The sequence below is a fragment of the Barbus barbus genome (genome assembly GCF_936440315.1).
Source record: "Barbus barbus genome assembly, chromosome: 41".
Classification (NCBI taxonomy): domain Eukaryota; kingdom Metazoa; phylum Chordata; class Actinopteri; order Cypriniformes; family Cyprinidae; genus Barbus; species Barbus barbus.
In genome coordinates, this window is record NC_136719.1 from 8987788 (window position 1) to 9000541 (window position 12754).

Sequence of the window (12754 nt, forward strand, 5' to 3'; positions counted from 1 at the left end):
AGAATCTCTTGGATTACAATTTGCAACTAGACGGATGTACTGTTACGTCCTCTAAAGTCAAAAATCTGGGTGTTATATTAGACAGCAACTTGTCCTTTGAAAATCATATTACCCATGTTACAAAAACAGCATTGTTCCATTGCCAAGCTTCGAAACATGCTACCTGTTTCTGATGCAGAAAAGCTAGTTCATGCATTCATGACCTCTAGACTGGACTATTGTAATGCACTGCTAGGTGGTTGTCCTGCATCTTCAGTAAACAAGCTACAGATAGTCCAAAATGCAGCGGCTAGAGTTTTTACTAGGTCAAGAAAATATGATCATATTACCCCAATTTTACAGTCTCTGCACTGACTACCCATTAAGTTCCGTATCATTTACAAAATATTATTACTTGCCTATAAGGCCCTAAATGGTTTAGCTCCTGCGTACCTAACTTGTCTTCTACCACGCTACAATCCAACCCGCTCCCTAAGGTCGCAAAACTCTGGACTTTTGGTAGTACCTAGGAATTACAGAAGCTTCAGTCTGGATCCAAACCTTAAATGATCTGAGATGACCGAACACCTGAGAAAAGATAATGCCAACCCCACAGAGGACTTCGGAGGATGCCAATGCTCAGACAACATACAGAATTACCAAATTTGGCCATAAGTTAAATATATTAAGGTTCTGCAATATATAAATATATTGTGGAAACTTAATTTCCTGTAGAGCTGCTTTGCAACAATTTGTATCGTAAAAAGCGCTATACAAATAAACTTGAACTTGATCACTTTGACATTAATATGAACTCACAGTCATAACTGATGCTTATTAATGCAGGGTCACTCCCATCAGACAGCGTGAGAGACGGGGCTGATATGACAGAAGAGTTCAGCTGTTTTTGAGTTTGTATTGATGACTTAATTTGAAAAGTTGCAGGAAGTTTAAGGTGGTGGCGATGTCATCAATATGGGTTTATTACTGGCTATTGCTGATACTGATAAACCAAGTTGACTGATTGCTGTTACAGTTTCATGCAAATAAGACATTATTCATATGTCAACTTCCGTTGTGATTCTTTTTATTATTTCCAGCTTTTCCATGTTGCATATGTGCTCATCAAGTTTGCCAACTCGCCCCGGCCGGACCTGTGGGTGCTGGAGCGCTCCATTGACTTTGGGAAAACATATCAGCCATGGCAGTTCTTCGCCTGTGAGTAATACTGAAATTAGTATTTTAACTTTGATCTTATGTGTTATGGACTGTAACCAACTTTGTGAAGAGTGTGTGGCCTTCAGTGACGGGAATGATAGTGTGGGTTAAGTGAGAAAGGTCAGGTATGGCCATTTCTCTCTGTTCTCTGGCATTCGTGTTTGCAACACACATATATTGAGTTGTTTTGTTTGTCACTAAAGGCCATCGGTACTGTAGGTTAATTTATATGAATTTGAATGGTATATTTATTTTTATATTTTATAAAATATAATTTAATATAAATATAATTTACATTTGTATTAATTGAAATTATTATTATTAATATAATAAACAATAATAATTTAAATTAATTTATTATATTATTATGCTATGTTTATGTTTTAATTTATAATAATTTTGTTTATAGTATTTTCTTTGATATGCTAAATTATTTTTAATTACACAAACCTACATGACACTGGACTTAAAGATATTAACCAAATCAAAGTCCACTAATCACTCATAATTTCTTCCTTATTGAGATATTCATCCAAGTGAAAAAGTGAAGGGCAGGGCTTGATTTTCTCTCTTGGAAATTGATTTTATCGTTGGATCTCATGTGAGTGACAGAGTTATCATTGCAAGGGAAAGTTATTTTGATTTTACATTCTCTCAGCTGATTTATTCATGTCTCTGTTTTTGCTCCAGCCTCTAAGAGAGACTGTATTGAGCGGTTTGGCCAGAGGACTATTGAGAGGATCAACCATGATAACGCTATCATCTGCACAACAGAGTACTCACGCATTGTCCCTTTGGAGAATGGAGAGGTACGGACACAGACAAACTCTGTCCAAACACTCATTTTCCTGCTTATATCTCTGTAGATGCACCTATATATACTTATAGTACTTATACTTTAGGTATTATTGGGATGTCTGACATTTTATGATTCCTAAATCACTCTCACGCATGTTCAGATTGTGGTGTCTCTGGTGAACGGACGTCCGGGCGCCATGAACTTCTCCTACTCTCCAGTTCTGAGGGAGTTCACCAAGGCCACCAACATCCGCCTGCGCTTCCTGCGCACCAACACACTGCTGGGTCACCTGATGGGCAAAGCCCTGAGAGACCCCACGGTCACACGAAGAGTACGATTCAGTTTTACTGAATAGACAGAAGTTACAAACAAATCTCCATCAGATACATGTTTAAAACCATCAGTTATTCTAACTGTAACATATTATCTGCATTTGTTTTTCTTCAGTATTACTACAGTATTAAGGACATCAGTATTGGAGGGAGATGTGTGTGTAATGGCCACGCTGAGGCCTGTAATGCCCAAGATCCCAACGACCCATACAAGTAAGTGACTTTTAAGAATATCAGAAGTCAGAAGTTACACCTGCCAGGCTACATGTGCCACAAGAAGTTATACAAGTATTTAATTTCCTGTACTCATACTTTAACTACTGTTCAAAAGTTTGGGGACAGCATGTGTTTTTTAATTTTTAGTAATTATTTATTTATGTATACTTCTATGCAGCAAGGATGCATTAAATTGATCAAACGTAACTGAAGGCATTTATAATCGTACAAAAGATTTCTATTTCAATAAATGCAGTTCTTTTGAATTTTCTATTCATTAAAGAGATAGTTCACCCAAAAATGAAAATTGAGCCATCATTTTAAAGAATCCTGAAAAACAATGTTTTGTTTTCAACATAAATTATAATAAGAATACTAAGATAATAATAATAATAAATGTTTCTTGAGCATTGAATCAGCATATTAGAATGATTTCTGAAGGATCATGTGTCACTGAAGACTGGAGTAATGATCACTTTGACATCACGGGAATAAATTACATTTTAACGAATTCAAAACGAAAACAGTTATTTTAAATTGTAATAATATTGACTGAATATTGACTGAATCTGACCATTCCGAAACTTCAATTAAACATATTTTGCCATGTTGTTGCCACACAATCCACTTAATGATGCCATTTAAAACTATAAAGTGTGGTAAGATGCAATTACACTTATATGCAAATGTTATTCCTACACTCTCGCTAATATTAAAATATTTCACAGATTTGTCCATACACCTTATACACATATTTCCAAGACTAAAGGCCCTTGCACACTGTGCGTTTTAAAAAAAAAATCGTATTCGTCATCCTTTCCTATCAAAATGCTTATTATGGATGCGAAAAAACAGAAAATTGAACCTGATCCGAATTTTCTTATGACGGACGAAAGTTTCGGAGGCAGTGTGTAAATGTGATTGACACAACGTGAGGTCGTATTTATTTTTTAACGTGCGAAAAATTCAGACGAAAATTTCGGACTCCGTGTGCAATGACCTTAAGAGCTGAGGGCCATTTCTTTCTGTAAATGTGCGTGTGTGCCAAAGCGGGAGGCTGAAATCATACGCATTCATAATCTGCTCTTTCCTGTAGCCTGAGAGTGTTAAAATTACCCTTAGTTTTCAATCGCACAGCAGACCACTAGCACAGGCACATACATGCTGCCCTGATGCTCTGCTCCAAGGAGTCTTCACTTGCCTGATTCTCACATTTTTGCACATATTTTCACCTTACAATCTTATTTTACCTCAAGCGCAACATTTTAACAAGCTATTACGTAATCCAGAATTTTAGAATATAGCCACATGGTCTCTAATGCCACAAAACAACCAATGCCAGATCAGGTTGTTTTTTAGGACATTTGCACTAAGGTTTTTGGCTAGAAGGCTCATAGAGCAGCTCGCTTCCTCTAGGCGCGTGTCTCAGGACAGTGAGTGATGGTGGCTGGGGAGGGACATTATTCAGTCCTGAGGCCCAGCAGGCGTCTGGACTTACTAGCTTGTCAGAAGATAGCCATGTATCATGAGACAGCGCGCTTCTAAATGATCTCTCTGTTCTTAACCTGCTAATTGACCAATGCCTTGAAAAGTATCAGTTCGCAAAAAAGATGGATTTTATTCTCTCAGGTTATTGGACGTTTTGCAGAAGTTTTTGTGGAATGTATCCAGTGGGTTTAGTTTTTTGCTACTTTGATCATGTTCCAGAAGTTAAAGAGTAATGAAATCTTACAAACATTTAAGCGAAATCCTCAAAAATATGTGGTGTGTGGTCCTTTAGTGCAGCAGACCTTTGGACATAAAGCAGATCACATTGTTTATGTAATATTTCAGGAATCTTGAGAGATTTTCCTGACTCTTTGTATGTCGTAATCAAGATATATCCGCCGGTCATAGTTTTTGTCCCTGGTGATAAATAGTCTGTTACTGTATTTGGTCATTCCAGAGGTTCCTGCAGCGTTCGGTGTGAGCAAACAGGAATATAAACCACCTGGAAGGTGTCAAATGTGTCAGTTTGAAAAAAGAAACTCTCCTGTGAGGGACTTATCAAAACCCAGAGGGTTAATACAGATCATAGCAACAAGAAACAGATGCTAACATTGCGTTTGGAGTGGAGGGGGAGTTTTCATAACCTTCATGGATCTCTGTTAAATCTGCTGTTCTTTGTGATTTCCTCGGTATATGAAATGTATTGCATGCGTGTGTAACTGATATTGTGGCGTTTTACTGATATACATGCGATGGGGATATAGGAGACCAGATGCTTTCCTGTGAGACTGTCACACCTGTATATTTCAACATGCAACACACATTTTTTCTAGGTGTTGGCAATTTAACTGAGTGTTTCTGTGGTGATTTTCTTTTATTATATAAAGGGTGGAGTTAAAGGGATAGTTCACCCAAAAATGAAAATGTTGTCATTAATTACTCACCCTCACGTCGTTCCAAACCTGTAAGACCTTTGTCCATCTTCGGAACACAAATGAAGGTATTTTTGATGAAATCCGAGAGCTTTCTGACCCTGCATAGACAGCAACGCAACTGACACGTTCAAGGCCCAGAAAGGTAGTAAGGACATCGTTAAAATAGTCCATGTGACATCAGTGATTCAACTGTAATATTATGAAGCTATGAGAATACAAAAATAACAATAATATATATTTTTTTTAAATAGTATGGGAAACGATAGGCATTATACAATGGTAAACATTTTTAACAGTAGTGTTAATAACAAAGTTTGTATTCAGTTAAAAATACAAAAATAGTTGAGTTGAGTAATGATGCTCAAAATTCAGCTTTGCATCACATAAATAAATTAAATTTAAAAATGTATTCAAATAGTAAACAGCTATTTTTAATTGTAGTAATATTTCACAACATTACTGTTTTTACATTACTGTTTTTTTTACAGGCAGTTGAGAGTTCCAAGGCACCCCATACGCCCGTCGGGCCGATCTAATGCACAAATACATAAAAAAGGAGGTGCCTGGCAGATTATATTGAGTTTTAAGATTCTGGAAGGATTTTAAACCACTATCATCATAGATATCTCCCAGAGTGTTTACTTAATTATGAGTCCATTGCAGACAATGAAATGGAGTACTGCCTGACAAAAGGTTATTATTGTGGAAAATAGGCGAATGCCTATGCCATTTTGTAGCTAGCTGAGAACGCCTTTCAACATCCCTCCATGTGGAGAGGAGGTGGGTTAAAATGGGACCAAACCGAGATTTACACTGCCTAAGCGGAGCTCCCGAAAAAACAAGATGCTTCAATTTATACGGATAAACGATAGATTCCTCAATTGCTCTCCAAGATACAGAAGCATCAGGATCAAACCAAACTGCTAAAGGGGCGGAGGGAAAAGGCTTGAGCATACAGTCTAAAATGTATATAATATATATCTAAAATTAGAGAAAGAAAGACCTCCATGTAATCTACATCGTTGTAAGGTAGTCAATTTAATACGAGGACGTTTCCCATCCCATATAGGCTATACCATGAAACACATGTATCTAGTTTATTCCAGTAGCCAACCGGTGGAACGAGAGGAATCATGGAAGAAAATAAATTAATACGTGGGAGAACATTCATTCACCTCTTGCTTCTTCTGAAGTCTGGCGGCCCGCAGAATGAGCTCCCTGTTCGTGTACCGCAGCAGTTTAAAGATGAAAACTCGTGGTTTAGCACGATCTGAGGAGAGCCTTGTGTTCACGCGATGCGCTCGCTCCACTTCAATCTCTTTGCCCGCCAGAGATGGGAGCCACGTCGGTAGCGATCTCCTCAAAAAGCTCATAGGGTCGTCCTTTTCGGAACCTTCAGGCAATCCAACCAGATGCAGATTGCTGCGCCTATTGTGATCCTTTAAGTCCACAACCTGTTGCTCGAGCGCGGCTACTCGCCTATCGTGATCTGCGACAACTTTCTTTTGTTCTCTCATCTCCCCTGTAAGAAGATCCAGTTTAGAGCATAGCGACTGAACAACTGACATGAGAGAAGCGAACTCGTTCCGCATCGCCGTCAACTCGGTTCTTAGAATGTCCTCAAAGTGTGTAACTGTGTTCGCCATCTTGTCCATCATATCACTTGTTCAGTGACTTGGATTTCTTCTTAATCGGAGAAGCCGACGGAGACAACTCCTGCTGTTTACGACTGCATACCATCAGGTAAAGCACCACCAATGAATAAAACTTAAAACAAAACGAAAAAAAATCAGCAAAAAGAGGCCAAACGTACGGAGCTCTACTCAAGTGCGACTAGGTTCATGAGCACGTCACGTGACTCCATTAGAAAGCCTTTTCACGTGAAAAACCACATATTCTTCACAGAAATATAGCAAAAGAGTTATATTTGAGAACTGCTCATATAGCTTAAACACATATAGCATGTTTTAGGAGTTAGGGTATGAACTTGTGTGATTGTGTTTGGTTGTTAAACTGTGATTTGTTTTTTATATCTGTGTCTCTCAGGCTTCAGTGTGACTGCCAGCACAACACTTGCGGGCCGTCATGTGATCACTGTTGCCCCGGCTTCAACCAGTTTCCATGGAAACCAGCCACGACTTACAGTGCCAATGATTGTGAATGTGAGTTTTCCTCTCCCTCTGCATCCAGTGAGCCAACAAAACAAAGATTTAGCACCTGCCGGGCCCCTCCTTGACATATTGTTCTCAAAACATGATTTCTCTCTTGTGGGAGATTTTTTTTCTGCTTTCCTTTCTTGATGGCAGAACAGCATTTTCTTTATTCTTTCTAACAGTGCTCTTTTTTATGGATTAATAGACGTGACATTTAACTAAGTATGAGTGTGACGTTTTCAGAAAGTTCAGAATATCTTCACTCAAACTCAGAAACTTGAATGATCTCTGTCTGGAACTGCGATCTCTTTCTCTGTCTTTACACTTTTAATCACACAAGTTTCTCTACCTACAGTCTCCCTTTTTTATCGTTTCAACGTGTCATTCTAACAAATGTAAAAGACTATGAGACTATCATACTCATAGTCCACATTTTTGTTGTGTTATATATAGGGCTGGGTATCGTTCAAAAATTTTCGATACCGATACCTTGAGTTCGATACCGGTTCCTGAACGATACTTTTTTCGATACCATTAATAAGATTACATTATCTTAAAAAAATATATTTTTTTAGCTTGTTGATATTTATACAGACTCAAAGCCTCATCTCCTGAGCCACTGCACAAAGGAACAAAATATATCCAACACAATAAATAAATAATTTTAATAAAGTTCAAATAGTTTTCAGTTTACACATCTGTTAGGCTACGTTTACATTAGTGCGTGTTCATTTTAAAACACAAAGCTCAGACAGAATCATCATTTCTAGGTTGTTAAAGACTTCAAGAAATTTTAAATCTTCATCCACTTTCATAAGTGGGTGTTTTACCATATGTTATATTGTTATTAAATTCTGGTGTAGTATGTCTAATTATTTGAATGCATAAAAACACGTTTATTTAAATTTATTCTTAAAATAGCCTAATGAAAGGTTTTATTTTTCCTCAGAAATTCTGTGTTCTGTATCTGGTTTTCAAATGAAGACATAAAACATTCATTTAATTTATCTTTAAATTATTGAAAATCAAAGTTTTATTTATTTTGGCAAACAAAGGGGGGTTACTATTAAAATTAAAACATGGAATAACTGTTGTGTGATCATTCCAAAAAAAAAAAAAAAAAGTTTTAATAATTTTAATAGTAGCAGTATGTACACTCTGCTGAACAATATTAATATATTTCTGCCGCAGTCTTCCGAGTTAATCCGAACTTTTATTTTGACGGGTTGCCTGGAATACCTTTACAGTTCTGTGTGTATATGATATGACGTTAGTTTTCCTCGAATCAAACGGTAAAATGCTCATTAATTGACTCTCAGAGCAGGTCTGGAGATGTTGTTCATGTGTTTATGTCCTCATTTAGTGAGACGGCAGACGCTGAAATCACCGCGAGCGTCACGCGCGCTTCAGTCTGTGTGTAACGTTAGTAAACAAACCGCGCGATATAAAGAGCGGACTGCTTCGTGCGCTTTCGAAACGCTCTTGTGGAGGTCAAACACTGATCAATCAGCGCCGCGCCCTTTCTAGTCAAACACACCTAGTGCTGCAGGATTATTGGCTCACTGACGGTGATGAGATTAACCCCTTAGGTATCGAAATTTGGTACCGAACGACAAGACGTTTTTCGATACTCGGTGGTATCGAGGCAATTCGGTCGGTGCCTAAAAAGTATCGAACTCGATACCCAGCCCTAGTTATATATTTTTCCTGAAGTTCTAGGGAAATGTAAAGTGACATTATAACTCTATTGGCAAGTGGATAAAGAAAAACCTTTAGCAAAACGAGTAAAACAACTGACAATTAGGGATGCACTGAATGTTCGGCTACCAAAATTGAATAAGTGAAAAGACCGAATAAATTGTACCGAACAATGACGTGACGTGATCAAATAGAGGCGCGCACTAATGCAGTAAAACACGTCTGCAGTGTGAAAGTATTTAATACTGTCAGAGAAAGACGCAAAAATCATTACAAGCACGAAGCACCGACAGCGAGAGACTGCTTAGTGCTGTATCTCATATCCGATGAGAAGAGGAAGAGGTGGTTGTTGCTGGTTACTATGATGATTGAAATCGCGAAATGGCCTCAAACGATTAGTAAATAAACTGCAGAATGTTATGTTTTCTAATACATGCACGAATTGCATGTATTCAAATAGCGCTGCACGAGCTTGTCCAAAGCGCAAGATAAATCTGTGCTAAAAAACTGTTACTCGTCATTTGCTGAGTAACATTTTTGAGAAAACTCAAAAATCTGCTGAAGCTGGTTGCCTTAAAATTTTAAATTTGCTCAACCTTTTTTTTTTTGTGTATCGTGACATCACGATACACAGATGTCACCGAACCGTGACATCTGTGTATCGTGCCACACGGTTCAGGGGGTCACAGTTCGATACTATTTCGGTACAACAGAAAAAAAAAAAAAAAGAAATCTACTATGCTCGATTTAATTTAATTTATTTTGAACAGTCAGTAGTGTGAAGATGTGAAAATACTAAACATTATTACATGTGATATATAAAATCTGTTTTGTTTTCGTTGCGAGTGAACACAAATAAAAGCAGACCTTTTAAACAGTGATTATTAATAAGACAATAAGTGTTTAAAGTTGATTCTGCTGGTATAAGGAAACAGTTGACGTGATCGCGCACACACACACACACACACACACACACACAAACAACAACAACACACATCAGTTCTAGCATTGCTAACTTGACAGCGCAGTTGGTATTTTTTCTGCTGTAAAGTTGGGCATTTTAGCATGTGGAGTCTATGGGATTGACTCCCTTTTGCAGCCAGCCTCTAGCGGCCAGTTGACGGATTACAGTTTAAGTCACTTCCGTGTTGGTTTCAAGAGAGAGACCAGGAGGTTGCTGCTTGGTTCAGAATCAGCACATGGTCACTGTCTAGTGGGCTTTGTTTTCAAATGCGCAACTCTAATGCTGCGTTCACACCAGACGCGAATGAAGCGTTAAGCACAAGTGATTTACATGTTGTCAATGCAAAGACGCGAATAGACATCCTGCGACTGCATTGCGTCTGGTGTGAATGGATACCTATGGCGCTACATGGCATTCGCATTTCCTCTGCTGGCGGTTATCAAACAGCGTTGCATCACTGCGGGCGCCCCCTACTGGATTGGGGGTGAATTGCCTGTATTCGTCATAAGGCCTCAAGCACTGAACCGAGATGTCCGTTCCGTGACTCGGTACGAATACATGTACTGTGCCACCCCTAATAAATATATATATATATATATATATATATATATATTTAGTTAATCTTTAAAATTAATTTAATTTATTCAATTGATCATTTATTGTAGCTTTTTTAAGGAGTACTCCTAGTGTTCATGTTTTAATAGTAAATTTAATAAAGTGTTCATGTTTTAATAGTAAATTTGTCCTAAAAATGTTTGCTAATCACAGCTAATTCAAGTTTATGGAAAGTCTATGGAAATTCCTGATGGACTTTAAAATAAATAATCATAGCACAAAAATGATAGATAGAGAGATAGAGAGAGAGAGATAGAACCTGAATTCCAGAAATGTTGGGTCAATAGATTGTCTCACAATAGAACATAGATAACATAAATGTTTAAACTGAGAAATTTAACACTTTTATCCACTAAATGAGCTCATTTCAAATTTGATGCCTTCTACAGGTCTCAAAAAAGTTGGCACGGGGGCAACAAAGAGCTGAAAAAAGATTCTGCTGGGAGAACATCTAGCAACTAATTAAGTTAATTGACATCAGGTCAGTAACATGATTAGCTATAAAAGGGATGTCTTAGAGAGGCAGTGTCTCTCAGAAGTAAAGATGGGCAGAGGCGGTCCAATCTGTGAAAGAGTGCGTAAAAAGATTGTGGAATACTTTAAAAATAAACGTTCCTCAACGTCAAATTGCAAAGGATTTGCAAATCTTATCATCTACAGTGCATAACATGATCAAAAGATTCAGAGAAACTGGAGAAATCTCTGTGTGTAACGGTCTGAAGACCTTTGTTGGATGCTTGTGGTCTTCGGGCCCTCAGATGACACTGCATCACTCATTGGCATGATTCTGTCATTGACATTATTAAATTGGCACAGGAATACTTCCAGAAACCACTGTCGGTAAACACAATCAGCCGTGCCATCTGCAGATGCCAACTAAAGCTCTATCATGCAAAAAGGAAGCCATATGTGAACATGGTCCAGAAGCGCCGTCGTGTCCTGTGGGCCAAGGCTCATTTAAAATGGACTGTTTCAAAGTAGAATAGTGTTCTATGGTCAGACGAGTCCAAATTTGACATTCTTGTTGGAAATCACGGACGCTGTGTCCTCCGGGCTAAAGAGGAGGGAGACCTTCCAACGTGTTATCAGCGGTCAGTTCAAATGACAGCATCTCTGATGGTATGGGGGTGGATAAGTGCATACGTTATGGGCAGCTTGAATGTTTTGGAAGGCACTATGAATGCTGAAAGGTATATAAAGGTTTACATATGCCAACAGATTAACATATGCTCCCCTCCAGACGACGTGTATTTAGCAGGACAATGCAAAACCACATACTGCAGCTATTACAACAGCATGGCTTTGTGGTAGAAGAGTCCGGGTGCTGAATTGGCCTGCCTGCAGTCCAGATCTTTCACCTATAGGGAACATTTTGCTCATCATTATATGAAAAATATGTCAAAAATGACCACAAACTCTTCAGCAGCTGGCAACCTATATCAGGCAAGAATGGGACCAAATTCCAACACCAAAACTCCAGAAACTCATAACCTTAATGCCCAGACTCATAACCAGATGCTACACCATGGCAAACATGGCCCCGTCCCAACTATTTTGAGACCTGTAGCAGGCATCAAATTTGAAATGAGCTCATTTTGTGCATAAAATTGTAAAATTTCTCAGTTTAAACATTTGTTTTGTTATCTATTGTGAATAAAATATTGGCTCATGTGATTTGAAAGTCTATTAGTTTTTTATTCAAATTTAAAAAACGTCCCAACATTTCCGGAATTCGGGTTGGAAATAAATATAATAATTTAACTAATTGTAAACTTTTTTTTTTTTATAACATTGGTAACTGTATAAAAATAGTACTTTTTATTCATCAACCAGTATTAAGAAGAGTATACTGGAAGAGGCAAACGCCGATATCTAATATAATTCCAATATTTGATTTGTCACATTATGTAAAATACTTTGTAATCACAATTTGTTGTCAAATTTTGATCTCATCTCAATATGTTAATGTCTTTAGTCACACATTGTCCGTTCAGGTTTCCCTGTGATTGTCTAATCACACATCATAAACACATACATCTATACAAATCAGCAATTTTTGTTAGTATTGTGAAATCATAATTAGATTTTGTTTAAAATATGTGAAGTGACATACTGCCAAGTATGGTGACCCATACTCGGAATTCGTGCTCTGCATTTAACCCATCCAACGTGCACACACACAGCAGTGAACACACACACACTGTGAACATACACCCGGAGCAGTGGGCAGCCATTTATGCTGCGGCGCCCGGGGAGCAGTTGGGGGTTTGGTGCCTTGCTCAAGGGCACCTCAGTCGTGGTATTGAGGGAGGAGAGAGCGCCTACAATCCCTGCCAGCCTGATACTCGAACCTGCAA

The 12754-nt window shown here is 38.1% G+C and overlaps 1 protein-coding gene across 3 annotated transcripts in view; it reads left to right on the plus strand.

Moving 5' to 3' along the window:
- Positions 1-12754, plus strand: part of LOC306860840 (laminin subunit alpha-5-like) — a 90661-nt gene that overhangs the window by 31457 nt on the left and 46450 nt on the right. For 2 of the 3 annotated variants that reach the window (XR_013783418.1, XM_079402792.1), the window contains exons 3-7: positions 1080-1197; positions 1888-2006; positions 2157-2327; positions 2444-2541; positions 7014-7129. Coding sequence is in view for 2 of the 3 variants with exons in the window: in XM_079402792.1 (XP_079258918.1) it covers positions 1080-1197; positions 1888-2006; positions 2157-2327; positions 2444-2541; positions 7014-7129 (622 nt within the window). In the remaining variant the exon portion in view is untranslated. Of the gene's footprint in view, positions 1-1079; positions 1198-1887; positions 2007-2156; positions 2328-2443; positions 2542-7013; positions 7130-12754 lie in introns of those variants that run through there. The other variant, XM_079402793.1, reaches the window with a different exon arrangement.